Below are 26,859 nucleotides of genomic sequence, written 5' to 3' on the forward strand. Positions count from 1 at the left end.
GATGCTCATGGTCCTCAGTGTGGCACTCCACCCCAGGGCAAACCTGTCTGTGCTGGCAAAGCTGCCTCAAGAGCCATGACTGCACAAAGAGGTCCCCTGGGCTAGAGAGTGTCTGCAGCCCGAGGCCTTCTCTTCATCTTCTGGTGGGGCAGCTGGCCCATAAGTCAGGAGTGGGTCAACCTCTTCTCCATGTCTGTTGAAGATCTTCCAGCTGGAGCAGGCTCCAGAAACCAACATGCCCCCCTATGCAGCCGGTCATTGTCCAACATGCCCCCCATGCAGCCAGTCATTGTCCAACATGTTCCCCCCATGCAGCCAGTCATTATCCAACATGCCACCCCCATGCAGCCAGTCATTATCCAACATGCCCCCCCATGCAGCCAGTCATTGTCCAACATGCTCCCCCCATGCCACCACTCATTTGTCCTCCTCTTCCTCAGGGACCGTGATTACCACCTGAAGACTTACAAATCCGTGGTCCCTGGGAGCAAGCTGGTGGACTGGCTGTTGGCGCAAGTGAGTCTGAGCGGCCCCAGACTCTGTGTGGTTTGGGATTAGCCATGTAGCTGGGGTCAGCAGCGTAGCTGGGGGCAGACCCAGCTCCTTTCTGCTCTCTGTGTCTACAGTGTGACCACACAGGGAACCTCTCAGCAAGGGACTCTGTCTCTGGGCAGCACTCCTTTCATGTAGTGTCTTGGTGCTCAGTGACGGTGTTTACGCCCAGCCTTCTACCTTTCCGCCATCCGACTGTGCGGTCTTCAGGCTGGCTGCTTCGTCGTCACAGAGTGGCAGCCCCAGCTCCAGGCATTGCACCTGCACAGAACTGCAAAGGCAAGCAGCAGGAAGAGTTGAGCCTTTTCATTTCACGTAATGTTAAGGGAGAAATGCCTCAAGTTCTCCCTGTCCAAATGGTTTGTCCCCTCAGGTGTCACCAACCGGGAGGAGCCCCACTTAAATGCTGAATCCAGTCCATGTGAAAGAGACCAGGAGTGTTGAGGGGTCTTGGATGTCTCAGGATCCAGCCTGGGGTGCTTGGGGACAGGTTCACATGCATGGGTGGTGAGTCAGAGTTGAGACCCTAAAGGTCAGGAGTACCTAGCTCAGAGAAACCAGCCATGCTATGTGTGACCTCAGACTGTGGTTGTCATCTTATTTGACCCTCAGGACGCACTGAACCCTTCCAGTGTTACAAATGGGGAGCCTAAGGCTTAGGTCATGTGACTTGTTCTGAGTGCACAGCCAGATAGGGAGTGCTGTGTGGGGACGCACCACCTTGATAATAATCCAGCCATGGGCTGATGGTGACCAGGGGCAGCACATGCTGGCCTTCCTCCTTTGTGCCTTCTGGACCCAAGGGCCAGCGCCAGCAGCAGGGCAGAGAAAGTGGACAGTTGCGTCCTCTGAGCACCCCTTGCATTAATCACCGGGGCCCAGCAGATGGTGTTGCTAATGGTCTGGACATCTTAGTCACAGGAGGGGCCACATGGGCCATGCAGGGAGTAGACACAGATAAATGCAGTGTGGCAGAGCCACCACCTTGGGGCCAGTGATTGCCCTTTGGAATCTTGGTTTCCCTGTCTGTGATGTGATGGCTCACACAACCCTCAGAAAGCCTCCTTGTCATCGGGCAACCCGGATCAGCCCTCCTGTTTGTGCCTTAGTTTCCCCAGCTGTCAAGGAGTCAGTCAGTGGAGAGATGGAGTGTGGTGGGCATGGTGTCTGTGGTGATCCGTGCCTCTCTGTGTGCATCCAACCCTGTTTTGCTTCCACTGGTCCCTTGAAAAATCAGGTGACGAGATGGGGATGGCATTCCTGTGTGCCAGGCGGGGGTGTGTGCCAGGCAGGGGTGTGTGCCAGGAAGGCGTGTGTGCCAGGCAGGGGTGTGCACATTTTGCTCCCAGGAGCTTGGGGGAAACCCATGACCCTCAGTTTAGAGACAGCAGCAACTAGAGATGAGTTAGAGGACACTGCCCAAGTTGTCCTTCTCCTCCCCCTCCAACTTGTCCTCATCTGGGGCACCCATATCTGTCACCATGGCTTACCCTGTGTCCTGAGGAGCCTCCTTGTTGAGAGGACAGGCAGGCTAGGCTGGTTCTGAGCCCTTTGCAAGCCAAGTGGACTCCAGAGGCCCACTAGTCCTCTTGGACCGAACACCCAGCCAAGGCTACCTGGATTGGCAGCCAGTCCCCTACAGGTAGGGGCAGTTGCTGTGGACTGTTCCTCCCTGTTGCCTCCTCTGTCCTAACTCCAATTTTGCCATCCCCCTGCCACTGGCCTAGGATCCCTTAGGAGCTGTTTGTCTTCTCTGTGATCCTCAGCTGATAATACAGTGAGCGCTGAGGCCAAGAGTCTCTCAGCCCCTCTCCAGGGTCCCCAATCTTCCCCCACAATTCCTTCTGGAGTCCCTACACCTGGTCCTCATGACTGGCCTCACAGCTGCTGGAAAAGCAATCAGGTCCCTTTGGCTGGGAGTACCCTCCTCCACCCTCTACAAGGAAGGTCAGGCCTGCTTGGCTAGGTGTCTGGCAGCCCTTCTCTTCTGTGTACTGTAACAGTTGCATGCAGGGCTGGCTGCCTGTGTGTCTGGAAGCCTCTGAGCCTGGCTCCTAGCTGTCGAGGTGCTCCCAATCACAGTCCTTGATTCAGTCGGCAGCTGTGCCTGAGCCTGCCTGCCCAACTCCATGCTAAGGTTCTGGCCTCTCTCTACCTGGTTAGCAATGAGGTTTTTTTTTTTTTTTTTTTTTTTTTGAGTTCTAAGTCCGTTGTGTTGGGATACACCTGTGCTTCAAGCATTTGGGAGGCCAAAGTAGGGGAGGGGGAGAATCCAAATTCTTGCCTGAACTGCAAGCAACACAAATATGCTGGTTTGGGGAGGGGTGGGAACTAAGGGCAGGCACCAGGAGTCAGGTCCCTGCTCCCCATCCTTTGAGATCAGCCAGGTGTCCCAAGTTCTGCTGACATGTTGTAAAGACAGAAAGCCTAAATGAAAGGTGACTGTCGGAGGCCACATATCTAGAAACGTGCAGCCGTCAGTATTTCAGTGGCATCCGCATGAGTCAGACTTCTGCCCATGATGCCATCACATCCTCACATGGCTTTGTCACTGGTGTCCTCTTTCCAGAGGTCTGCAGAAGCCGCTGCAGGCCTTTCAGGCACCATAGATTTCATTTCTGCCACCAGGGACACGTCTACAGACGTAGAGAACAGAACAGACTGGGATTTGTGCCTCTCAGGAGAGCAGCACAGAGGTTGGTGGCCCGGCACACTAAGGCGCACACGAGGTCTTTGGGAACCACACTGTCTGTGTCCTTCTGCTCTGCCACCATTGCAGTAGTTTACCTTGCGGTCACATTTTGATCTAGAATGATTGCAGAAGCACTAGGTGTCACTCCTTTGTTCCGGGCAGCAGTCTGTGGGCACAGGGGACTTGGCACACTTGCTGGAGGATTTTGCTTGTGTCCACCTTAACTACCCAGGTTGTTGTGGAAGGGGGCAAGAGTTTCCTTACTAGGGAGGGATCAGGAAAGGGCCGTTGTTAGGCAACCAGAAACATCTAACAGCTTGACTCCCTTGTTAGGAGTTCATTAGGAGTAGGTTCCAAACAGGTTTGGCGACCTTGATATTCAGTATGGCAAATCTCTGCCCTCATGCAGCCTGTGTCTCCCGAGTGGCAGCCTGCCATGGGTTGCCCTTAGAGGACTCAGTGCTGGCTCCCCTCATGGCATCCCCTTCTGTTCATTGCAGGGGGACTGCCAGACACGAGAGGAGGCAGTGGCGCTTGGCGTGGGTCTGTGCAACAACGGTTTCATGCACCATGGTAAGTGCAGGGCCTAGAACTCTGCTCGGGGCCTCGGGAGCCAGCTTTGTGTATGTGGTGTCTCAGCATTGAATGCTGTGCCTTGGCCTCCCCTGCCCCCAGGTGTCTCCCATCACTGTTGCTGGTCATCTTCTCCCTTATAGTCTCTGCCTCCTTTCAACGGGTGACCACTGTGTGTCCGGCATGGTGCCGGGTGGTGCCATGGAGAGGCTCAGAATCTGGCATATGTGCATGTGTGTCCCACTCTGTGTATCAGACAACCCAACATGTCTTGTGCATGCTGATGAACAGGTGCTGTGGTGGCTTGCCCTGGCTTGGACACAGATACAGACTGCAGAAGTGTGAGTTGGTGGCAGGAGTCTGGTCCTGGCAGGCCTCAGGTCAACTCCCTGCCTCCAGGTGCTTTGCTGTAACTCAGAGTTAGTGAACTTGCTCTGCAAAGGGCCAGGCAGGAGGTGCTGAAGCAGCCACCACAACACTGGAACAAAAGGGGTGTGGCTAGGTGCTAATAAAACTTTATTTAGGAAAATAGGCTGGGAGCCATTTGTCTGTCTGTGCCCATGGCCCAGGTCTAGGCTCACCTTAGCTCACTCCCCCTAGGCTTAGCTCCCCTGTAGCCTCAGTTTCTCTCCAGGAGCCTACAGTCTTATCCCCTCAGCTGAAGGGACCAGGCTTGGCCACCCATTGGGGCTGTTTTCTTCTCAAAAGCTGTTTGTACCCTCTGATAGCGCTGGCCCTGCCGCCTGTCCTCTGCAGGAGCCTCTCATTTGTGGCTGAGGATAATTGTGGTCCACTCAGCCTTGTTCCCAGAAGGCAGCTGTCTGGGGATGCTGTACAAGGAGGGGCACTTGGGCAGCCCTGATGCCCTCAGGGCCCTTCAGGGAGGGAGATGGCAGGCTCTGAAGCTCCCCCGCACCCTGCCACGAACTCAAATATGTGCTAAAATAGGAAAGGGCTGAAAGTTAGGGTGTGGCTGTGGCAAAAGAGCAGGGTTAGCTCAGAGTGGAGGAAGGGATGGCACTTCCCGCCACGTCTGAACTGAGCCTCAGAACCGCGGGAGTCTTCAGGGACGGATTTAAGCAGAGAGGGAAAGCGAGGCTCACCGTAACAGCCTTAGAGCCGTCCCAGGGACTTGGTCTTCTTATTCTGCTAGAGGAGAAAGCTGAAGCACAAAGAGGTTAAAGTATTAGATGGAAGGATTTGAACCCAGGTCTGTGTGCTCAAAGCTGGGAAAAGGGAGCAGGGCCTCCCTTGGCTGTGCTGGTGACTCAGAAGTCTCAGTACTACCATGTCTGCTGGGACTTCACGGCTCAGATGCAGCGCTGACTCTTCCTCCAGCTCTGGAATCCTCTAACCCCATGTTTACAATGGAGACTAAATAAGCAGGCTGCCTGGAGCCTGGCTGCCCTGCTCGGATGCAAATAGCAATTTGTGTGTCTGTTCTGAAGAGGTGATCGGGGTGACCCAGGAACACACACTCACACACAGGTAGTTTCCTTGGAGGAGGAGGAACTGCCACCTTGAAGAAGTGGGGTCTGGAAGCGTCTGTGCTCGGGCTGCCTTACCCCAGAGCCTCATGGGCCTTCGACAGCTGCTAACTCTGGGCTTTGCTGTACCCTCTGTTGTGTTTCTCTGTGTAGCCCAGGCTGTCCTGAAACTCACACTGTAGACCAGGCTGGCCTCTAACTAGGAGATCCACTTGCCTCTGGCTCCCAAGTGCTGGGATTAGAGGCGTGTGCCACTATGCCTGGTCTTTTTGTTTGTTTGTTTGTTTTTTATATGATTTTTTGTTTTAAATTTGTGTGTGTGCCCGCCTGTGCATCACATCCTCCGGAGCTGGGCTTGTAGGTGGTTGTGAGCTACCCAGTATGGGTGCTGGGAACCAGCCTGGGTGTGTATGTGTGTGGCTGCGTTCATGTGCATGTGAGGCCAGAGGTGGACATTAGATGTCTTTCCTCAGTCACTTTTCATTTTGATTTTTGAGACAGGATCTGTCTCTGAACCCAGAGCTGGGGTAGACTTGGGCTGCACCTGGCATTTATTTATATGGCTACTGCGAATCCGAACTCGGGTCTTAATGCTTGCGCATGGCTTTGAGCCGTGTCAGATTTTTAAAGAATCAGATAGCTTGCCCTTCATGTGGCGTTCACACTTCGGTACACAATTTTGCTTTAGTATAATACTCTCTCTGCCAAGCCACATTTGTCCAGGGCTTGCTTCTAGCCTGTGGCTGCCGGTTGGCAAAGGCTGCCGAGCCACTGCCATCTGACCACGTACTGTGTGTCTGTGGCTTATAGTTCTCGAGAAGAGTGAATTCAAGGATGAATCCCAATACTTCCGCTTCCACGCTGACGAGGAGATGGAGGGGACCAGCAGCAAGAACAAACAGCTTCGCAATGACTTCAAGCTGGTGGAGAACATCCTGGCCAAGCGGTTACTGGTAGGAGCACAGTGGGACTACCATACCTTTCTTCCCGAGTCTCCTGCGGCTCGGGAGTGGAGCAGCTTCAGCCAGTGGCCAGAGCAGGGAATGCAGCTCTAAGCACGAGTCTCGGGCACAGGAAGCCAGGTCACCGTGCCAGCCAAGATTGCACTCCTCCCAACTGGGGTTGCAGGTGCTCCTGTTTTTTCATCTACCCCATACCCATAGCCTCATGGAGCCTCCCTAGTTACCTACGGCACTGCAGGTTTCAGGAGTCTGTGTCCTGCCTGCATTAAGGAGCCTTGAGGGTCTGCAGTCGGGAACATTTACCTGCTAGGTCAGGAATGCTGGTATCTTAGCCCACCTGGGTGCTGTGCCTGCTGTCTGGCACACTTCGAGTGTTGCTCCCCCTGACGTTCCTCTTGCTGTGTTCCCCAGAGCACATTCCCCTCCAGTCACGATCAACAGCACAGGTGGGGCAGGTTCAGTAGTGTCCCCAGTGCCCACGGAGCTCCTGCTGACTCACTGTGGGCACGTGTGTACCCGCACACCAACTCCCAGGATCCCAGCACATTTCCTGGCCATCCTGCCCTGGGGAAAGTGTCCCCCCAGTTCCCTTTTACCCATTCTTCTGGCAGATAGGATCTCTTCCCTTTGTGTTAAAGGGCTACTGAGCCCTTGATGTGAGGACAGCAGAGAGACTCTGGGCTGCAGGGGTGGGAGGGTGGGAGAAGCAAGCCGACAGGTGATCAGTACTGGCCTCTGGGACGAGAGGGTGGCATCCCCTCATTCAACATAGATGTGTTTTGTGCCTACTGTGTCCCACGACATTCTGATATCACTCCAGTCCACTGGCCTGGCCCTGCAGTCCAGTCTGCACCCTTACCCTGCAGACTTGGGGCCCCAGCTGCTGGATCGTAGTCCGTAGTGAGCAGGGTGGTGTTGCTCCCACCTCGCTGCCTCAAGTGCATCTTGGCCTCGGGCTTTCAGATCCCGCCGCAGGAAGACGACTATGGCTTCGATCTCGAGGAGAAGAACAAGGCTGTGGTGGTGAAGTCTGTGCAGAGGGGCTCACTGGCAGAGGTGAGACCCCAGGGTGGCCACTCAGTAGGGCAGTGTCCCAGCTGGTAGAGGTGAGACCCCAGGGTCCACTCAGTGGGGCAGTGTCCCATCTGAGCATGTCTGCTGGCAGAGGTGAGAACCCAGGGTGGCCACTCACTCAGTGGGGCAGTGTCCCAGCCGGGTATGTCTTCATGTCTTTGGAGGTGGGGCAGCTCAGCAGGTTCTGGGATGCCGGCTGATGCCTTTCCTATTTTGCTTCTATGGGGAATTTAGTCTGGAACTTGTCTGAGATGCAGGGTAGCTGGGAAATGGGACTGCGGTTCTGGCGTGTTCCACCAGCGCCACCTGCTGTACTTCTGGGGATGTACAGGGAAAGCAGAAGTCTCTCTTGAAGGGGTTCTTTCTCAATTGGCTCGGGGCACCTCATGGCCTACTGGGTTAGCAGGAGGTGGGGGCTGGGGGTGGGGAGCTAGACGTTTGGGTCATGTTGATGTTCATTCCACATTCTTGGTCACATTCTCATGGTCACAAAGTGGCCACCCCACTGACCTTTGTGCTATGACAAGCAGTGGCTGGCCCTGACCATTTCCTCCCATGGGAATTGCCACCCACCCTTGCCTCCTTGATCTTTTATTTACAGCTCAGAGCTCAGAGCCTGGGCTCACACACCTCTTACCACTCGTCCAGAGGGAATGAATGAGCTTCCTGGTGCTTCTCTCTAGATGGCTGGCCTGCAGGTGGGGAGGAAGATCTACTCCATCAACGAGGACTTGGTGTTCCTGCGGCCCTTCTCTGAGGTGGAGACAATCCTCAACCAGTCTTTCTGTTCCCGCCGCCCGCTACGCCTCCTGGTGGCCACCAAGGCCAAAGAGTGAGTGTGGCCCCAAGGCGAGCTCAGGTCTTCCTGATCTAACTGCAGGTGTCCCAAGTGCACGTGTGTGTGAGTGGTGTCTCAGACTTGGGGACACAGGCCCGTCAGTGTAGATACAGTTCCTACCTTCCGTAGATTCAGGTGGAGTTTGGGTGTGGACAGGGGACAGGTGTACACAGGACAGGAGTGAGGTGATTAGTCAGATGGAGGTGGATATATATGGTTGAAGAAGACAGAGTGTGCAGAGAACAGGGGCCAGAGAGATGCCACTGGGGACTGTGGTGATTCTCAGAGATTACTGAGAGTCGAGGAGGGAATCCTGGGGCTGAGGGCTCTGGAAGGATGAAGAATCTGGCACAAAGACCCCCAGGTCACCTTGTTCACGGTGTGGTAGAGGGACAGAGGCAGTGAGGGGTTGGAGTGGAGTGGGAGACAGGAGAGGTGGATACAGCCGAGGGGCCAAGCCCTGTGGCTCCTTATGCCTGTGGCAAGGTCCCATGGATGGCCACTGGAGATGGAAGCTTCCCCCAGGCTGCAGGTAGACACAGGTGGCAAGCTGGCAGCTGCACAGCTTGCAGGTCAGGGTGGACCACATCTAGATGTAGTGCAGAGGGCATACTTGTATTTTAAGATTATGTATTTGGTGCCATAATTCCCTGTAATTGATCCAAATGTTGGCTGTGGGCTGTGGAGAGTTTTCAGTGGACCGGTGGGGAGGAGAGAGTCAAACGACCCTTTCTCAGGGGTCATCTAAGACCACTGGAAAACAGAGATTTGCATTACAGTTCATAACCATAACAATATTACAGTTATGAAATAGCAATGAAAATGATTTATGGTTGGGGGTCACCACAACATGAGGAACTGTATGAAAGGGTCTCAGCGTTAGGACATTTGAGGACCACTGGTTTAGACTATTTCTGTAAGAAGAGATGATGTGGGGGAAAGGTGACAGGTAAGGCTTGTCTGCTAGGTGCCAGAGGTGGAAGTCCTCCGGGTTTGAAGTTCTGAGAACAGGCTCTCAGGGCTATTCTTCCTGCCTGGTAGGCATAGAAGGAACCATACTGTGTGGTAGGGACATGGCTGAGGCAGGGCGACAGAAAGCTGCATGGCAGATAAGTGACACCTGCCATTCCCCTTAGCCGGTGCCTCTCCTTGATACCTGCTACCCCCAGCTTGTGTCTCCCATGATATCTAGCCCCCAGCTGTTCCCTCCCCTTGATATCTGCCTCCCCAGCTAGTGCGCCCCCTTGATAACTATACCCCCCAAGCTGGTGCCTCCCCAGCTAGTGTGTCCCCTTAGTATCCACCCCCAGCTGGTGTCTCCCCTTGATATCCACCCCCTCAGCTGGTGTCTCCCCTTGATATCCACCCCCTCAGCTGGTGTCTCCCCTTGATATCCACCCCCTCAGCTGGTGTCTCCCCTTGATATCCACCCCCTCAGCTGGTGTCTCCCCTTGATATCCACCCCCAGCTGGTATCTCCCCCTTGATATCCACCCCCTCAACTGATGTCTCCCCTTGATATCCACCCCCTCAGCTGGTGCTTCTTCTTGATATCCACACCCCCAGCCTTGCCTCCCCTTGATATGTGTTGCCTTCTCGGCTGGCATTGTCCCTCTCTGCTTTGGTTGATGGCCTTTTGACTCTTTGCCATGAGCTTTGGGGATCTGGTTGACTGTGTTTCTGGGTACCATTCCTTTCAGGGCTGATTTCTAAGAGGCCTTGGGGATAGGGTAGGGTAGTGGTAGAAAGGGACTTCTAAGGGAGTGGGAGCCACACTTCTTTTTCTCATGGCCTGTCCCTGCCCCTGTGCCTGCTAGGACCATCAAAGTCCCTGACCACCCAGAGTCCCTGTCCTTCCAGATCCGAGGAGCAGCCCCGCCGTGTGTCTTTGCTGTGGGCAGAGGTGAGCCTGGTGTGCGGAGCTTTTTGGGGCTGCATTCTGCTCATGGGGAGACATGGGCCTGGTGCTCCTGTACTCTGGTATCTACTGCTCTAGCGGGGACCTGCACAGGTCGTTGTAGGAGGGGAGAAGGAGCAACCAGGAGACATGGGAAGTGCTGGGACTGAGGCGGGGGAAGGGAGGCATGCCATTTAGATGGGCTGGATGTCCCCCCAGACAGGCAGGCAGGCAGGCAGGCAGGCAGGCAGGCAGGTAGGCAGGCAGGCAGGCAGGCAGGCAGACAGACAGGCAGGCATAGAATTCAAAAGGCACCAGAACTCTGAATTTGGAGGCCCCACAGAATCACTTCTGTGCCCACATTGAACCCATGGGTGCCCAATCTGATGTCCCCATGGTCTGTGCTGGTTTTCTTTGGGGTCTGTTGAAGGTGCTGTTCTATTGTCTGTGAGGCCCAGGAGACCCCTGATTCTGGTTTCCTGATAGTCTCCCGGCGATTCCCTTTAACATTTGTATTTTCTCCTTTCTGCTTAGGGTTCTACTTGCATTGATTATATTTTAGTTTTATTATTTTATCTGTTAGTATTTTTGCTTGCGTATATACATGTACGCAGTGTCTGTGGAGGTTAGAAAGAGGGTGTTGCATCTCCTGAAACTGGAGCTAGAGACAGTTGTGACCCACTTTGTAGGTGCTAGGAGTTGAACTCTGACCCTCTGGAGAAGCAGCCAGTGTTCTTAGCCACCGACCCATCTCTCCAGCCCCTGGGGCTGCAGTATATCACCCAATTAACAGAACACACATCAGTGGAGGCAGCTAGGATCTGACAGTATTTTACAGTGGGCTGTATCGCATGTATTTTTAAAAGGCCATTTCTTACTGTGCCAGTTTGTTCCCTCTCCAGGAGATCCCTGGCATTGTCTGTAGGCAGTTTTTGGTTGTCACCATGAGGGAAGGTATGTTATAGCATCTAGTGGCCAGATGTGGATGTTGTTGGCATCCTGTAGGATCCAGGGCAGCCTCAGAGAACACCAGGGGCCCCACATCAGGCGTCAGAGAGCTAGGTAAGGTGGGCGGGAGAAGGAGGGGACTCTGCCTGAGTAGCTGTTGAGGTGTTTGTGGTTGTTCACAGTGTGTGTGGCCGTGTCACTTGGCGGTTCTCAGCTGTAAGAAAGTGCCTGAGTTGGTAGATTTAGAAGAAAGGTTCAGTGTGGCTCAGGGTCAGAGTTGATGGGCACCATTGCTCTGGCCTTTGGAGAGAGCATCGCAGCAGATGGGTCTGGCAGAGTGAAACCATTCACACACAACTAGAGTGACAACTTAAGAGGACAGGGACTCCCAGTCCCTGTCGAAGGCCTGTCACCAGTGACCAAGACCTCCCTCTCCCCATCTCTTCAAGCTTCAGTAGCCTCCCAGCAGCATCTGCCGGGGTCCAGCTGTCAGCGTGTGAGACCTTGGCTGGAACTAAGAAAGGGCTGGCACGTAGTGAGTACCAGCGGTTTCCCATGCCCAGACGTCTTGAGTCTCCCAGAGTCCCGTAACGAGATGTGCTGTGTATGAATGCCACAGATGAGGTCACTGAGGCCCAGAGAAGTGAGGTAGCACGTTGTAGGCTGCAGGGCAGCTGCACAGTTGGAAGCCTGAGACTGAGGCCTGCACTGACCACAGTCCTCCAGGCCTGCACATCTCCTAAGCAGAGGCAGCCGACCATTTCTGTCTGTCTCTAGACTTGTCAGTTAACCCACAGAAGCCTGGGTCAAGAGCCACTGTTTGGGCCTTGTGGTAGAGTTGAGAGGGATGGGCTTGAGTCGGGCAACCATATTTTGACCTGGCTTTTCTGAGCCTGTGCCCTGAGGTAGCTTTGGTGTTTCTCTCTGTCACTTGGCTTTGGTCTTTCGCTATGAGGTCATGCAGGGTTCTGAAAGACAGGGGTCTGAGGTACCACCTTGGGCTAATTGCCAGTTGTCACTAAATGGGGACACCAGCTCTGCCCTGCCCATTGCGGGTGTCAGTGGCAGCTCTCTGATTGGCAGGTGGGAGAAGCCACAGCTTCTAGATGCAGCTGTTGGCAGGGTCAGCCTGAACGTGGCTCCTCTGCCTGGCTCTGGCCTCAAGTGCTCCTGTTCCCCAGGCTCCGAGGCTGTGGCTGCTGGGCTTTGTGCAGGCCAGTGCATCCTGAAGGTCAATGGCAACAATGTGGCCAATGATGGCGCCCTCGAGGTCCTGGAGCACTTTCAAGCTTTTCGCAACCGCCGGGAGGAGGCCCTGGTGAGCACTCAGCAAGAAGGTGGGAGCCTGGGGAGATCTGGGCTGGGACGTGAGCCCTGCCAGCCTAGGTTTTCCTTGCTGAGCTGAGTGGGAAGGGCACTTTACAAATGGGGCTTTGTAACTATAGTGTGTAACATGTGCTGTGTGCCACGAGCCACATTGACTGTAGAAACCGCTCTTGTGTGGATGGGGGCCGGGGTTCTGGTGGATGTTGGCAGTCACTCTGATGTCCCCACTCACTCTCAGCAAGTGTTTACCAAGCGCCTGTCATGTGCCAGTCGTGCTTCTTGGCCTTCGGGATTTAGGAGAGATGGGGACACTTTGGCTGTGCCTCTAGTGATTCCTATGTGGAGCTGAGGACTGAGTGTGGCCCGTGTTCCAGAGTAGCATTTTAGAGGTCTCTTCAGAGGTGGCCTCATGGATGGGCATAAGACTTGTCTTGGCCTGTCCCTTCCCCTCTGAGCACGGGGGGCCTGGTCCACTGATAGTGGCTCTTTGCAGGGTCTGTACCAGTGGGTCTACCATAGCCATGAGGATGCTCAGCAGGCACGGGCCAGTCAGGGGGATGAAGACCCCCAGGAAGAGGACCAGCCTGACTCAGGTAAGGGACTGGGAGTGGGAGGAGCTTCAGTCTGGGGTCCCAGGTCCATCCCATTTGGTCCTCAGAAGTGCAGCCTGTGCCAGTCCCCTTGGCTCTGTGACAGCTCAGTGTGGGCCCCCATCTTTAGTCGCTCACACTGAGGCCTCACAGCCCAGAAGAGTCTCTCTGGGTCCTGTTTCTTTCTGGGACTCTTGGGAGTCCCCTGACTTGTCTGTTTCAGCTTCTAGAAACTTCTCACCTGCCTCAGCTCCTGATTCTCCTGCTGGCTGATGGCCCAGTCCTGACAACTCTTTTTCTGACTCTCCCTCCGTCTGCCCACAAAGGACTCTTATGACAACTCTTCCCGTTTACTCCTCACTGACTCGTTGGTTGCTTACTTAACAGCCCACTTGCTGACAGTGCGGCATATCCATGGGTTATGGGATCAGAAGTGTGTGTCTTCTGTGGGCCACTGTCCTTTCTTGGCCTGCAGTGTCCCCTCTAGAGTGCCTTTTGGTTCTCTATCAGTCAATTCACTTCCTCCACTGGCTGTTGACAGGCACCACAAACTTACTGTGGCCTCATTGACACTGGCTTTCCCCAAACCTGCCCCTGGTTCATCTTTATCCTTCTGGATTCTCGGGCCTCTTTTTTGTCCTCCCTCCCTGGTTCCTGCGGCTCTCTGTCCACACTCTCTGCCCTTCTTTCCACACCCAGGGTCTGACCAGTTCCCATTACCTTTGCTGGGACTGGTTTGGTCTGGTTTTTACCAGGATTATTGCAGCAGCTTGCTCACTGTCCTCTTCTGTTTGACCTCTGCCGCATGCCACACACACAGTGTCCTCACAAAATGAGAACAGAGCCTTCTGTGGCCTTCTCCCTGCTCAGGGGCAAGACGAAATCCTGACCTCAGCCCCCAAAGCCTGGGGCGTGTGTGTGTGTGCACGTGCACGCGTATGCGTGCGTGCGCGCGCGCGTGTATGCGTGCGTGCGCGCATGTCTGGGCCAGCCTGGCTCCTGGTGTCGCCTCCCTTCTCTTTCTTTCTTTGCCCTCTGTTCTGCATCTAGCTGAATATATTTCTGCCCCAGCTTCACACTGTGCGCACTGCCTGGGCCACTGCTCTCCCTTCACTCCGATGTCTGCTCAGCTATCATCATCTCCTCAGAGGTCACCCCCTGTCCTAAACACATAAGTCCTTCCTGGAGCTGGACCGCAGGAGGGTGTGGGCTGAGCCGAGTCAGCAAGCTTCAGCACTGGCTCGATTATCACCTCGCACCTCTCAGCCTGTCAGGTGGCTCTTTACATGGTGGCCCTGGCAACTTGGAGTCCACTTGAGAAAGAATGTCTCCTCCCTCCCTTCTATGGAGACAGTGGGGATCCAGATGGCAGTTCCCTGCTGTCTGTGGCACCAAAGTGGGCAGGTGGGATCAGTCTCCACTGGGAATGTGGTACTTGGGCCAGCGCTTGGGAGGGTGGTTGGGTTAGTGGACCAGCGAGCAGGTGAAGCTACAGTGTGCTTGTTGGTGTGTGGCCCACCACAGCCCGCTCAAGGTGGCAGTTTCGCTCCTAGGACTCAGTGCTAGTCTCAATGTAGTTTGCCCCTCTGGCTTCCAGCCCTGCCTCTGCTGTCCCTGGGTCCCCAGCTGAGCCTGCATGAGGACAGTGCCGTGGTGAACCTGACGGTGGACAATGTGCACTTGGAGCACGGTGTGGTCTACGAGTATATGAGCACAGCCGGAGCCAAATGCCACGTGCTGGAGAAGATCGTGGAGCCCCGTGGCTGCTTCCGCCTGGCTGCCAAGGTCTCACCCTATTCCCGAGTCCCACCCCAGGCATCCCCACTCCACCCTTCAGGCCCTGACTGGCTGTGTTCTGGCCCCAGGTCAGGGTAGCTGATTCCTTTGCCTGGCATCTCGTCCCTTCCCCAGTGCTTACCAACTGCGAAACTGGGGAAGATGGTTACTATCCTTTTAGCCTCACTTTTCCTTTCTCCAAAATGGGTGTGTCACAGCACCAACCTCTTAAGGTGTCACGGTGCAGAAAGGGGCCCCACAGGTAAGAACACTCTGCCCCCATGGTACACAGACATGCTCAGAAGCTGTCCTCCCTCCCACAGATCCTTGAGGCCTTTGCTGCCGACGACAGTGTCTTCGTGCAGAACTGTGGGCGGCTCATGGCCATGAGTAGCGCCATTATCACCATGTCCCACTACGAGTTCCACAACATCTGTGACACCAAGCTGGGCAGCATCAGCCAGAGGATCAACTGCTACCAGGAGGTACTTGCTGCCCACGCTCCACTTCCAGCTTTTCTGCCATGTTCACCCAAGTGAGACTAAGCTTCATGGGCTCAGTCGTGGGCACACTGTAGATGGCCCTTCAGGCATGGTCATATCTGGGTGCCTGAGCAGTTCCTGTGGGAATCTGTTTGCCCATATCAGCTTCACTCTGAGGCTGGGCCTTCACTGCTGATCAGATGGCCTGTGACTCTAGCTGCAGCATTCCCTGACTAAATGGCCTCCCAGGGTGCTCCTGGCTCTATGTGTGCCCCTTGCCTTGCCCTGGCCCCAGCATTGTAGTATGAGGAGGTGACCGTGCCTGAACCTCATAACTGAGGGTCGGGAGACATGGTTCCTAAGATATTACAGCGGCTAAACTAGAGAAGAGAACCTGTCAGTGCTCGGTGTCACGGGTCCTGCGAGGCTATCCCTGTGAGAGACACTCGGGGGACCTACTTCATTCACGGTGCTCCTGTTTTCTCCGAGCAGGAATGTCGGGTCTAGAGGCCAGGATAAAGTGGCTCCAGGGGTATTCAAGGACCCACTGATGCCACCTCACACTCCCTTGTCCCCACCTCTCAGTTTGCAGTCCAACTGAAGAGCAGGGTCAGCCCCCCCTTCAAGCAGGCACCCCTGGAGCCCCACCCGCTGTGTGGCCTGGACTTCTGCCCCACCAACTGTCACGTCAACCTCATGGAAGTGTCCTACCCCAAGACCACCCCTTCGGTGGGCAGGTCCTTCAGCATCCGCTTCGGACGCAAACCCTCCCTCATCGGCCTTGACCCAGAACAAGGTACTTGCGTGCATCTCTTAGATATTGTATTAGATCTCACCTTACAGATGAGGATGCAGAAAAATGTCCAGAGGCCACTATCCAGGATGGTGTCAGTGGCTCCACAGTCACCAGGGACCCAGGCTCCTATCTATCTGTGTGCCATCTTTTGTTTGAGTCTTTCGTCTTCACGATGCCTCTCATGGTAGAATATGGCTGCCAGAGTACCGGCCATCACGTCTGCACTCTAGGTAGGAGAAAAGATCTCAGTAGTTAGAATGTATTATCAACAGCTCTTTTCTCAGGGTGACCTAGTTCTAAGAGTGTCACACAGGCCATAGTTGTGGTTGTATTCCTCTGTGCAGAGGTTCAGGCAGGGTTCCCTCTGTGTGAGCTGGGACCTGTTTCTCATAAGCTCCCCCACCTTCACTGCAGGCCACCTGAACCCCATGGCCTACACACAGCACTGTATTACCACCATGGCTGCCCCCGCCTGGAAATGCACATCTGCAGTAGACGGGGACTCCCAAGGCCAGGGTCTCGATGATATCAGCTTTGGGTCAGCCGGTAGCAGTCCCAACCAGCAAGACCGGGGCCTGAGCTTTCTGCTCAAACAGGAAGACCGCGAGATCCAGGATGCGTACCTGCAACTGTTCACCAAGCTGGACGTGGCCCTCAAGGAGATGAAGCAGTATGTCACCCAGATCAATAGGTGAGGCCTGGCCCTGGGGCAGCTGGGGCTTCTCAGTCCAACCCTCTCTGCAGCCACTCTGAGAACTTCAGGTCCTGTGCAGCATTGCCTGGCTCTACCCACCTGCTGCCTTGAGCATCTGTGACAACCAAGTCCCTTCTTTCCAAGGAGAGCCTTCTCTAAGGAAGCGAGGGGCAAAGGCAGGGTCCTCCTGAGGCTAAAGCGCCTGTCTGTGAGAGTCTCTCTGATTTGACACTGCAGCAAATCGGGCCAATGACAAGGTGTCCCTGTTTCTGTAGGACACTGTGATGCACGAAACCACTGCCAGCTCTGGGCAGTGATAGCTCCACGCTCACTACTCAGGAGGTGGACAGAGGTTGCTTTTGCTAAAGCCAGGAACAGGCAGTCCTGTGTAGCACATATCAAATAAATGTCCAGGCTGTGGATGCAGGAAAGAAGAGGAGGAGGAGATGGAAGGACAAGAGGAGGAGGTGGTGGTGGTGGATTAGGGAAAGGAGGAGGTGGAGGAGGAGCAGCAGGAGGAGGAGCATGTGCCATTATAGATCAAGAGACCTAAGAAATGCGTTAGCCAGGAACAGTGTCTGGGCCAGTGTAGGGACCTGCTTCCCGTACACTACCTGGAGGGAGCGTGTGGACCCAGCCAGGGCCATTTGTGTGAGACCAGGTGCCAAGTAATGCTGAGGGGAATTAATTTTGTGTGACACTGCGAAAGCTGTGCAGTCAAGTTTAAGAACGGTAAGAAAGCCTCCAACCAGGGCTAGAGAGAAGGCTCAGCAGTTAGGAGCACTGGCTGCTCTTCCTAGAGGACCCAAGTTCAATTCCCAGCACCCACATGGTAGCTCACAGCTGTTTGTAACTCCAGTTCCAGGGGTCTGGAACCTTACAGATGTACACTCAGGCAAAAAATAAACAAGCAAATAAGTAAATCAATATAAAAAGAATAGAAAAAAAAGGCAAGCTCCTTCCTACCTTGGTCTGCGTTGTGGGGTCTCTGGACGTGTAGGGTATCTGGCTACTGCTTGCGCAGGGTCATGATATCCTCCTCCAGTTGACAGCCCAGACTGTCTCCACACACTGCCCTATAGCCCCTGGTGGGCACATTTATGTAAAATTCTTACCAACTTACCGTCACTTACGGGTGCTAGGTGAGGCCCAGTGTCTCTTATATGCTTCAACACTATCAGCAGCCTGCCACGTGGGTCCTGCTGTCACCCCGTTTTCCAGAGGAGGAAACAAGGCTCAGAAGGAATAACTGGCCTCTAGCCTAGGAAATGCCTGCGTGAGAGGGCAGCAGGCCCATCTAGCTACAGAGTCCACACTCTTAGCTGATATTCACTGTGGCTGCCTGCCAGAGGCCAGAGTCTGTCCACCACATGCTCTGCTTTTTAAATGAAGTTTTACTGTGGACATACCTGCCAGTGGTGTGCTGCAGTGTTGGAGTTGGTGGCTGTAACTGGGGTGCTCTGACCTGCTGCAGCAGCAGAGTTGGTGGCTGTCACCCAGGTTCTGTGACCTGCAGACCCTGGGTTTCTTGTTTACTTTTCTTTTTTTTTTCTTTTGAGACAAAGTCTCATGGAGCTGAGGCTGCCCTAGAGCTTGCTATGTAGCTGAGACTGACCTTGAACTCTTGACTATATATATATGTACACATATTCCAGCCTCCAGAGTGCTAGGGACTACAGGTGTGAGCTTCCCAGCCTGTGTGAGGTGTTTATAGTCAGGTCCAGCAGGAGGCAGTGCTGAGCACCCATGGAGTTGATGGTAGGACTTCAAGGGAGGGAAAGACGCTACTGGGTGATTCCATCACTCCTCCCCCCCACCCCCCCACCCCCCCTCACCCCCCCCCCCCCGTGGAGTCAGAGATGAGGTGGAGCTGAGCCCCGCCTGGTGTGGCAGTGCCGCAGGCCTATATCCTTACCTTCAGTGCCTTTGCCTTGCTCTGGCAGGCTACTGTCTACCATCACAGAGCCGACCTCAGCTGTCCTCTGTGACCCACCCTCGGTGGAGGAGACCTCATCTTCCCCGCCGGTCAGCGAGGAGAGCGAAGTGGACAGGACTGACCATGGAGGCATCAAGAAGGTGTGCTTCAAGGTCTCGGAGGATGAGCAGGAAGACTCAGGCCACGACACCATGAGCTACCGTGACTCCTACAGGTGCGTGTGACCATCGAGGCCTGTGGAAAAGGCAAGACTGTGATGTTTCCCAAGATGCAGGGGCTCAGTCTCTGGGATAACAGTGTGTGTTTGGTGGGTCAGGGGGATCTGAGCTTCTCAGAGAATGTTCCAGAATGCCTCCTTGGCTCCCCTGCCCTGAGCTGAGGCCTCCAAGCCTGGTATGTGGACACCGTTCATTCTGGGTACTCCATATGTTCACAGGTGTAGGAGAGCCAGGGTTCTGTGATGTGGCGGGGGGGGGGGGGGGCTCTGTAGACCCAAGGAGACAGACATTTTCTTGAGTTTTCTGCAAGGATGGGAGTGGTACTTCTGCAATTGTTAAATTTATCCTGAAAATACAAGCAGGGTATTAACTACTGACCAGACAAAAACCAGAACTTGCTGGGATGTGACAGGTGACCTTCATTACTACAGAGAAGGGAACCCAGTGGAAATGACATGATGTCTGACTCGGGGTCAGAATCTGTCTCAGCCCTCAGTATGTGGGCAAAGTCTGAAGGCTCAGGATTGGAGGAAGCCAGCTTGCCTGGTGTCAGTTCCCTTCCTATGCTCACGAGGTCTAACCTGGTCCCCATCACCACCTTTCACCGTGACTCTGCAGCAGGATGTCCTGACTGCTTTGGCATTCTGTGTCCTTGGGGCACTGTCCCAGGTCCGTGTCGTGTCCCCCCCCCCCCCAGCACCTCCACCTCTTTTCTTACATCTTTGGCTCTTGGATTTTTGCTTTGTCACAAAGCTGTGGGATCAGTGTTGGCAGGGGGGCTTCTTGCTCCCTTGTCCTGCTGAGTTCTTTTGGTCGGGTGTGGTGTGGGCAGGTGTGTCCAGGGCTCATGAGAGCAGCAGAGTGTTCAGAAACCTGGGTGACGCTGACACCTGAGTGATGGGAGTCCTGCCTGTGTTTCTGAGCTGGACCTGAGTGAGTTTGCTCATCTCAGACATGGGTACCGGCCCAGCCGGACTAACCCTCTGCTGCCTCTAGCCGGGCATCCGTCCAAGGCGAGGAGTTTTGTCTGCACCTCAGAAGGTGAGCTCCAGGGGCTGGGATTAGGGTAACTCGGGTGTTTCTTGTCCCGTTGCAGCGAATGTAACAGCAATCGTGACTCTGTCCTGTCCTACACCAGCGTGAGAAGCAACAGCTCCTACCTGGGCAGTGATGAAATGGGCTCAGGTGAGCAGGCGGTGGCCATGAGAGTATGGCCTTGGATAAAGGGGCTTTTCTGGGGCGTCCTGATGGCAGGGTTGCAGTGGGGATCTGGGGGCTTGTTCTGCCGCATTTTATCATGCCCCTTGGCATCATGGGATGGGACAAGTTTTTCAGAAAATATTTACTGTATGCTCAAGATCAGCTAGGGGTCCTGGGGACACAGCAGCCAGTGGAATGAAGGAAAGAACCAGTTATTACTAGTGTCGGAGACATGGAACAAGTGAACACACACACGCATGCACGCACGCACAGCACGCACCCTCCCACCCACCCACCCCAAGTGACATTGCCGTGTGTGCTGCGTGCCTGTGAGAGACCTCTGATCTCATTCAAGCCATGCAAGCTGAGGGATTCCCTAAAAGTGACCCCCCATTCTGCCCAAAATTCAAACAGCACAGAACGTTCAAAGAAGTGTGTGAAAAGCTGGGTTTTCTTTCTCCCATCAGTGGCTTTTACTACTGTGAGGCTACTGTCTAGGGGTCGTCAGAAGGTTGGCATGAAGGTAGACCACTGGACCAACATTAGCCTCGCCTGATGACCTAGATAGTGCTGTGCTGGGGGCATTGAGCCAGAGCCAGACTCTTGGCGGTTTTAGTTTTCATTTTAGTTATCTGTCAGCTTCAGACTTTAAAAAAAAAATCATTGTATACGTGGGTATCACTTAGTGGTGGAGCAGTTGCCCAGTATGTATGGAGTCCTGATTCGGTCCCCAGCTCTGAAAAAAAAAAAAAAAAAAAAAAAAAAAAGGAAAAATTCATCTTCTGACCAGGCTTCACCTTCACACGTTTTATTATTGAATACCCCCTTGTGTCCCCTGTGAGCTGTCACCCTCCTGGGTCTCAGGCTGCCACATCAGCTCTCCCTTTCCCGTGTGTCCAGTGAAGTCTGTCCATGAGGATATAATCTTAATTCTACAGCAGTTTAATGGAAGGAAGGAAAGGGGAAGGAAGTCGAGGTGAGAGCAGACTTTACATACTTGGGTAGCACATGAGCTGTGTGATGGATGGGAAGGCATCTGGGGAGCACTGCTGAGGGTACTCACGTGAGGGCACTGCTCAGATAGGCTGGGAGCGCTGCCGAGGGTGCTCCTGTGAGGGCTGGTAAGATTAGCTGGGAGCACTACAGAGTGTGCTCCGTGATGGAGCTGGTAAGATAGCCTTGGAGCACTGCTGAGGGTGCTCGTGTGAGGGCTGCTCAAGTAGGCTGGGAGCCCTGCTAAGGAGGCTTGTGTGATGGATCTGGTAAGATAGGCTGGGAGCACTGCCGAGGGTACTCGCGTGAGGGCTGGTAAGATAGGCTGGGAGCACTGCCGAGAGTACTCGCGTGAGGGCTGGTAAGATAGGCTTGGTGACTCATGCCTGTAATCCTAGCATTCAGGAGGCTGAGGTAGAAGGATTACTGGAAATTTGAGGCTAGCCTAGGCTGCATAGTGTGTTAAGAGGCCAGCCTGGGTATACAGAGTGAGACCATCTTGAAAGTCAAGAAAGGGCAGTGAGGTGTCTTTGTGGGTGAAGGTGTGTGGCTGTCCAGTCTGGTAAACCCAAGTGTGATTTCCTGGGCCCAAAGTTGTCCTCTGACCTCCCCGTGAGCCCAACAGCCACCCCCAACAACATAAGTAAATATAATTAAGTATATTTTGGAAAAGAAAGACATTCTGGGGAAGGAAAGACTAGCTGAGTGATGGTTGGGGAGCCCACACCGGCTTTCAGAATAGAAACTACCATCTACTTGCTAACCCTGCGAGGCTTCAATGTCCATGGCTGCACTCACAGTTGATAAAACTGAGGCTCACAAGTGTGAAGGCTCTGTCCAGGGGTTGGCCGGGGCCTGGGCTTGTCAGATTCACATTCCCTGTGGGTCTGCGGCTCTGTAGCCATGGTAACTCATCAGGAAAACAGTTGGGAAGGTGGGAGGTGGGACAGCTGTGGCTGACGGCCATGGTGCTTTCTTCGTGCCAGGGGATGAGTTGCCCTGTGACATGCGCATCCCATCTGACAAGCAGGACAAACTTCACGGCTGCCTAGAGCATCTCTTTAACCAGGTAGGACCATTGCCCCACCTGTGCCTTGGCCCGCTCATCACCCTGTGACTAGGGGGGCATGCTGTGGGTGGCAGCCTCACTGCACTCATGGGAGCTTCTTGTCCTTAGGTGGATTCCATCAATGCTCTGCTCAAGGGTCCTGTGATGAACAGGGCATTTGAAGAGACCAAGCATTTCCCCATGGAACACAGCTGGCAAGGTGAGGGGACGTCCAAGGGCATGGCCACGTGCTGGTTCTGTCCCACGTCTGTGCGATAGCTCTGGAAGGGCCTTGGTTCTGTCAGTTCACTGCTATGTTTACTCAAACTGAACCGAGATTTTCTTTTTCTTTTTTCCTGGGCCTGAGAATGGGGACAGCCTGGAGCGTGAGCTCAGTCCCTGTGCTGTCCTCACGTAGCTTTCTTTGCTTACAGAGTCTGCGCATCAGTGTTGGTCGTTTTCGTCTGTGGTCTGTTTTATCGCTGATGTAACTTTTTAACACTAAACAAAACTCTTCTTATCGGAAATTTAGTGTCACAAGTACCATATTAAGTTCCATGTAGTTGAAAAACTAATATAACGTGCCACTAATTAGCGATAAACCAAAGCCACAAATCTAGTGGAAGCAATACCAAAAATTCCTCTCTACACGCTGGTCCTGGTGCCTGCTTAGAGCTTACTGAGAGGGATTCCCGAGGAAAAGAAGTCCCGAGGGCCTCCCTGGCATCAAAGGATGGGAAGGGGGAGAGATGAGCATCCCAGGTCCATCCACACACATATTCCAGCCATGTAGCCATTTCCCTCCCTACTTGTTTTCCCTGCATCCATATACCCACCCACCTCCATCGATCTATACACATCTCCCTACTCGCCATCCATCCCCTCCACCCACCTCCTCTCCATCTGCCTGTACACATTCGCGTACCATCCGTCCGCCCGTCCGTCCATCCATCCATCCATCCATCCCCACCCTCCATCCACCTATCCATACATTCACCCACATCCACCTATCCATTTATCTGTACACATTCACATCCGTCCGTCATCATCTTCCCTCTACCCACCTACCTTCCATCCATCTATACACATTTACCTACCCTTGGTCCGTCATCTCTCCATCATCATCCCCCCTCCATCCTGGCACGCATCTCCACCCTCACCCACCTCCGTCCATCCTCCTGCCTACTCGTTCTCAACCACCCACATCCCCCTACCCATCTGCAGTCCATCCACCCACCCGCCCACATTAACCATCTACCCATGAACCCACATCTATGTCTCCACTTGTCCATTCCTTCGTCTAGGCACCGGAAACTGATTCCAGCCTGTTCCGGGCCTGCTCTGGACATTGCCTCTGAGATGAGTCAGTGGCTTCCCGACCGCTGTGGTTACCTGCTGTGTATGGGAAACCAGATGCAGATAGGTGGCCATCATAGGGTAGAAGTGACAAAGAATCGGGGAACCTTGGACTTGTCCCAGGAACACTTTCCTAGTGATGGGCCTCAGACGTCAGAGGCAGAGGAAACAACCACAGGGGTCTCAGAAACCTGAACAGGGTCGAGTGCCTGCCTGACCTTTGCCTGGGCCTGCTGAGGGCAGATTCAAGGTCCAGTAGCTTCATAGCCTGCCTGCCTGACCTTAGATAATGTTCATCGTTTCTGCTCCATGCCGGGGTTGCTCCTTCTGTGTAGGGAAAGGCTACTTGGCTACCACTCATCTGCCAGCTGAGTCGATTGTGGCTATAAGGAGGTAATACCTGAGAAGCCAGCCGTGATTGATTTGTAATGTCTGCTGGGTTGGTTACAGCTGTGGGGGGACTGAGACCGATTAACAGTGTCTGCTGTGGATGCGGTTTGTGACGCTTACCATAATTTTGCCCTCGACAACCCATGAGTCCTGGTAGTTTCCTTGATCTAGGCTAGTGAGTCCTGTAACCTAGTGACGGGACACAGGCCTTTGTGCCTCCATCCCTCTTCTGACCTCGCACCTTCATGCCACTGTGTTGTCTCAGAGTTCAAGCAAAAAGAAGAGTGCACGGTCCGTGGACGGAACTTGATCCAGATCAGCATCCAGGAGGACCCTTGGAACCTGCCCAGCTCTATCAGGACCCTGGTGGACAACATCCAGCGATATGTGGAAGGTCAGTGGGCAGGGGGGATGTCACACATGTTAGTGGCCTTTTGGTGCTGATATAGACTGTGATGTCGTCTGGAAGTAGGCCTATCCATGTGGCTCTGTCTTCATGTCTAGTGAGTGTTCTGACTCGGTAAGGCCCCAGGCGGCCTGTGTGGCTGGAGGAGCCCTGGAAATGGGGCCGTTCCTACCAAGGCTTCTTGCAGTCAGGGGCTGGCCTGGGGGACTCATTCCTTCTCAGCTTCCAAAACTGGATTCCATTTGGGTCCTTATTTGTCATTGAGGTCACAGGCTGGAGCTCACTGGTCTGAGCTGTCAATGATACAGGAAAGTGCTGTTTCCTGACGCCTTAGCGGCCAGCTGCCCTGTGACCACACTTGAGTGAGGACATTAGGTAATCGTATTGATGCCTACTCCACATATCTCGTCCACCATTGAGCCTTTGGGCCCCTGAGTCAGGGACTCCCAGATGGACCCAGGCCAGGGCCAATTGGAACAAGAAACGGATTGCAAAGGCATGGCTGTCTCGAGCCAAGCCATTCATGTCTCTAAACAGAAGTAGGTTACTAGCGTGAATGAGTCTGGGATCTCCCTGCCAGCAAGGAACCCTTTCTTAGCCCACGTTTGGCTGTATGACCTTCCTTGACTTCTCTGGGCCTTCATTTCTCAGTGAATTCTATAGGCTCACAATACTCCCTGTCACATGTTGCCATGAGGGCAAATGAGTCCATTGCACCAGGTGCATGGGACACCACCTGACACAGCCATGTCCTCAGTGAGTGGCTTATTCTCACTCATCCTGTCCCCACACCCCGCCAGAGCACCCCCTGCATCTCACTGGGGAGGAGTATCTCGGTAGCTAGGTCTGGAGAGCATTCAGATTTTCTTGAAGGATTTTTAGACCCAAGAGAGTCTCTGAAGGGTACTGACCACGTGCTAAACACCTATCAGGCAGAAGTGAGCCTTCTCCACACAGGGCAGGGCTGTGCCTGGGATTTGCACAAGTACATGTGGTGTGCCCTTGACTGTCAGGGAGACTGCATATGTGCCTGCGCCTCTGCAGCATGTGGGCACACTGTAGGGCAGAATCCCTGGCTCAAGAGACAACACTGTCAGCTTTAGTCTCTGTGATGGGGACGCAGAGACAGATAAAGCTGGCAGTAGAGGCTCCATCTCTGATGTCCAGGGGCTCTGGAATTTACCCAGCATGCACTGTTACTCCTGAGCATAGCTTAAGCACCAGGGTGTCTGTGAGAGGTACTGGTGTGCCACTGTGGTCTCTGCTAGTCCTGCTCAGCCTCCTCCTCTCTCCTTCTTCCTTCCAGATGGAAAGAACCAGCTGCTCCTGGCTCTGCTGAAGTGCACAGGTGAGAACAGGTTCTGAAGGGGACCCTGGGAGTTTGCAGTGGGCGCTGAGGACACAGGCTGGGGAAATATCAGTCTGATGGCCAGCGGTGTCCCCCTGGAGCCCCTCAGCACCTGCACTGAGTGGCAAAGGCTGCCAGCCTCACCAAGAATGACTTGAACCTCACCTCTTTCTCTGGGGCTAGGCAGGAGATGAGCCTCAGGCCCTGGGACTGTTCAGTGCTGCCTACTAGGTGTACGCCTGCTGGGTGTTGACAGGGATACTGAGCAAAAGATGGGGGGTGAGAAAGGTAGGTCCTTAGTCAGTAGAGCCCAGCCTTGGAAGAGTGGGAAGATGGCGCTGCCAGAGCCCAGGGCGCGCGTGTGTGCGTGTGCGTGTGTGTGTGTGTGTGTGTGTGTGTGTGTATGCGTGTGTCCCCATGACCCATGTGTGCCTTTTCTCACCCAATTTACCAGCTGCTTGGCATTGCCCAGGTCCTCCATCCATTGTGCTGGTTGGGGCCCGGGCATGAGGAGGTGAGGCATGGGGAGAGCACTCTTAGGACTGGTCTTGAATGTGCAGCTTAGCACTGCCAGTATTCACGTGGCCGAGGCTGAGAGGGCCCATGGTTCGTGGCAGGACAGGTGGGGCAGGGTTTGGACACGGCCTTGGGAAAGACCACACATTTGTTTCTAAAGAGAGCCGATAATTGGGCAGTGGGGTAGTGAGCTTTGGAGTGGATCTGTCCGCTTTTGAAGAATCTATCTTTGTGGAACTGACTTTTGGTTTCTGAATTGTGCGTTCAAAGTTGTCCACTGGCCCCTTGTGGGTGTGGCTGGTCCTGGGTGTAGGTGTTGAGGCTGGAGGTGCCCAGGACAACTCACCTAGAGGCTCCTGCACCTCCCACAGACACGGAGCTGCAGCTGCGCCGGGACGCTGTCTTCTGTCAGGCCCTGGTGGCCGCGGTGTGCACCTTCTCAGAGCAACTGCTGGCCGCCCTTGACTACCGCTACAATAATAACGGCGAGTATGAAGAGAGTAGCCGAGACGCCAGCCGCAAATGGCTGGAGCAGGTGGCGGCCACGGGTGTCCTGCTGCATTGGCAGTCTCTTCTGACACCAGCCACTGTGGTAAGTGGCCGGGTAGGTGACAGCGTGGGAGGTATACAATTGTGGGCCTCTCAGTTCCTGTTTACCCAGGGTTCTTGTCGCAGTGATTTGCTGAGCTTTTACTGTTAGACTTATGAGATTGTGGATGAACTGTAGTTCCTTGGCTCTGTGGCAGTGGTTCTCAACCTGTG

At 54.2% G+C, this 26,859-nt stretch overlaps 1 protein-coding gene across 1 annotated transcript in view; it reads left to right on the forward strand.

The window, feature by feature from the left end:
• Positions 1 to 26,859, forward strand: part of Prex1 (phosphatidylinositol-3,4,5-trisphosphate dependent Rac exchange factor 1) — a 155,677-nt gene that overhangs the window by 118,896 nt on the left and 9,922 nt on the right. The window contains exons 14-32 of the mRNA XM_041670450.1: positions 441 to 516; positions 3,745 to 3,817; positions 6,115 to 6,257; positions 7,230 to 7,322; positions 8,024 to 8,172; positions 9,995 to 10,080; positions 12,204 to 12,340; positions 12,842 to 12,941; positions 14,536 to 14,723; positions 15,038 to 15,199; positions 15,782 to 15,992; positions 16,407 to 16,683; positions 18,630 to 18,836; positions 19,937 to 20,025; positions 22,020 to 22,102; positions 22,211 to 22,301; positions 24,093 to 24,221; positions 25,540 to 25,581; positions 26,469 to 26,689. Of these exons, the coding sequence (XP_041526384.1) occupies positions 441 to 516; positions 3,745 to 3,817; positions 6,115 to 6,257; positions 7,230 to 7,322; positions 8,024 to 8,172; positions 9,995 to 10,080; positions 12,204 to 12,340; positions 12,842 to 12,941; positions 14,536 to 14,723; positions 15,038 to 15,199; positions 15,782 to 15,992; positions 16,407 to 16,683; positions 18,630 to 18,836; positions 19,937 to 20,025; positions 22,020 to 22,102; positions 22,211 to 22,301; positions 24,093 to 24,221; positions 25,540 to 25,581; positions 26,469 to 26,689 (2,557 nt within the window). The remainder of the gene's footprint in view (positions 1 to 440; positions 517 to 3,744; positions 3,818 to 6,114; positions 6,258 to 7,229; positions 7,323 to 8,023; positions 8,173 to 9,994; positions 10,081 to 12,203; positions 12,341 to 12,841; positions 12,942 to 14,535; positions 14,724 to 15,037; positions 15,200 to 15,781; positions 15,993 to 16,406; positions 16,684 to 18,629; positions 18,837 to 19,936; positions 20,026 to 22,019; positions 22,103 to 22,210; positions 22,302 to 24,092; positions 24,222 to 25,539; positions 25,582 to 26,468; positions 26,690 to 26,859) is intronic.

This window comes from Microtus oregoni, unplaced genomic scaffold, assembly GCF_018167655.1.
Source record: "Microtus oregoni isolate MIOR12 unplaced genomic scaffold, Mior012 000020F_ref0000438, whole genome shotgun sequence".
Lineage (NCBI taxonomy): Eukaryota > Metazoa > Chordata > Mammalia > Rodentia > Cricetidae > Microtus > Microtus oregoni.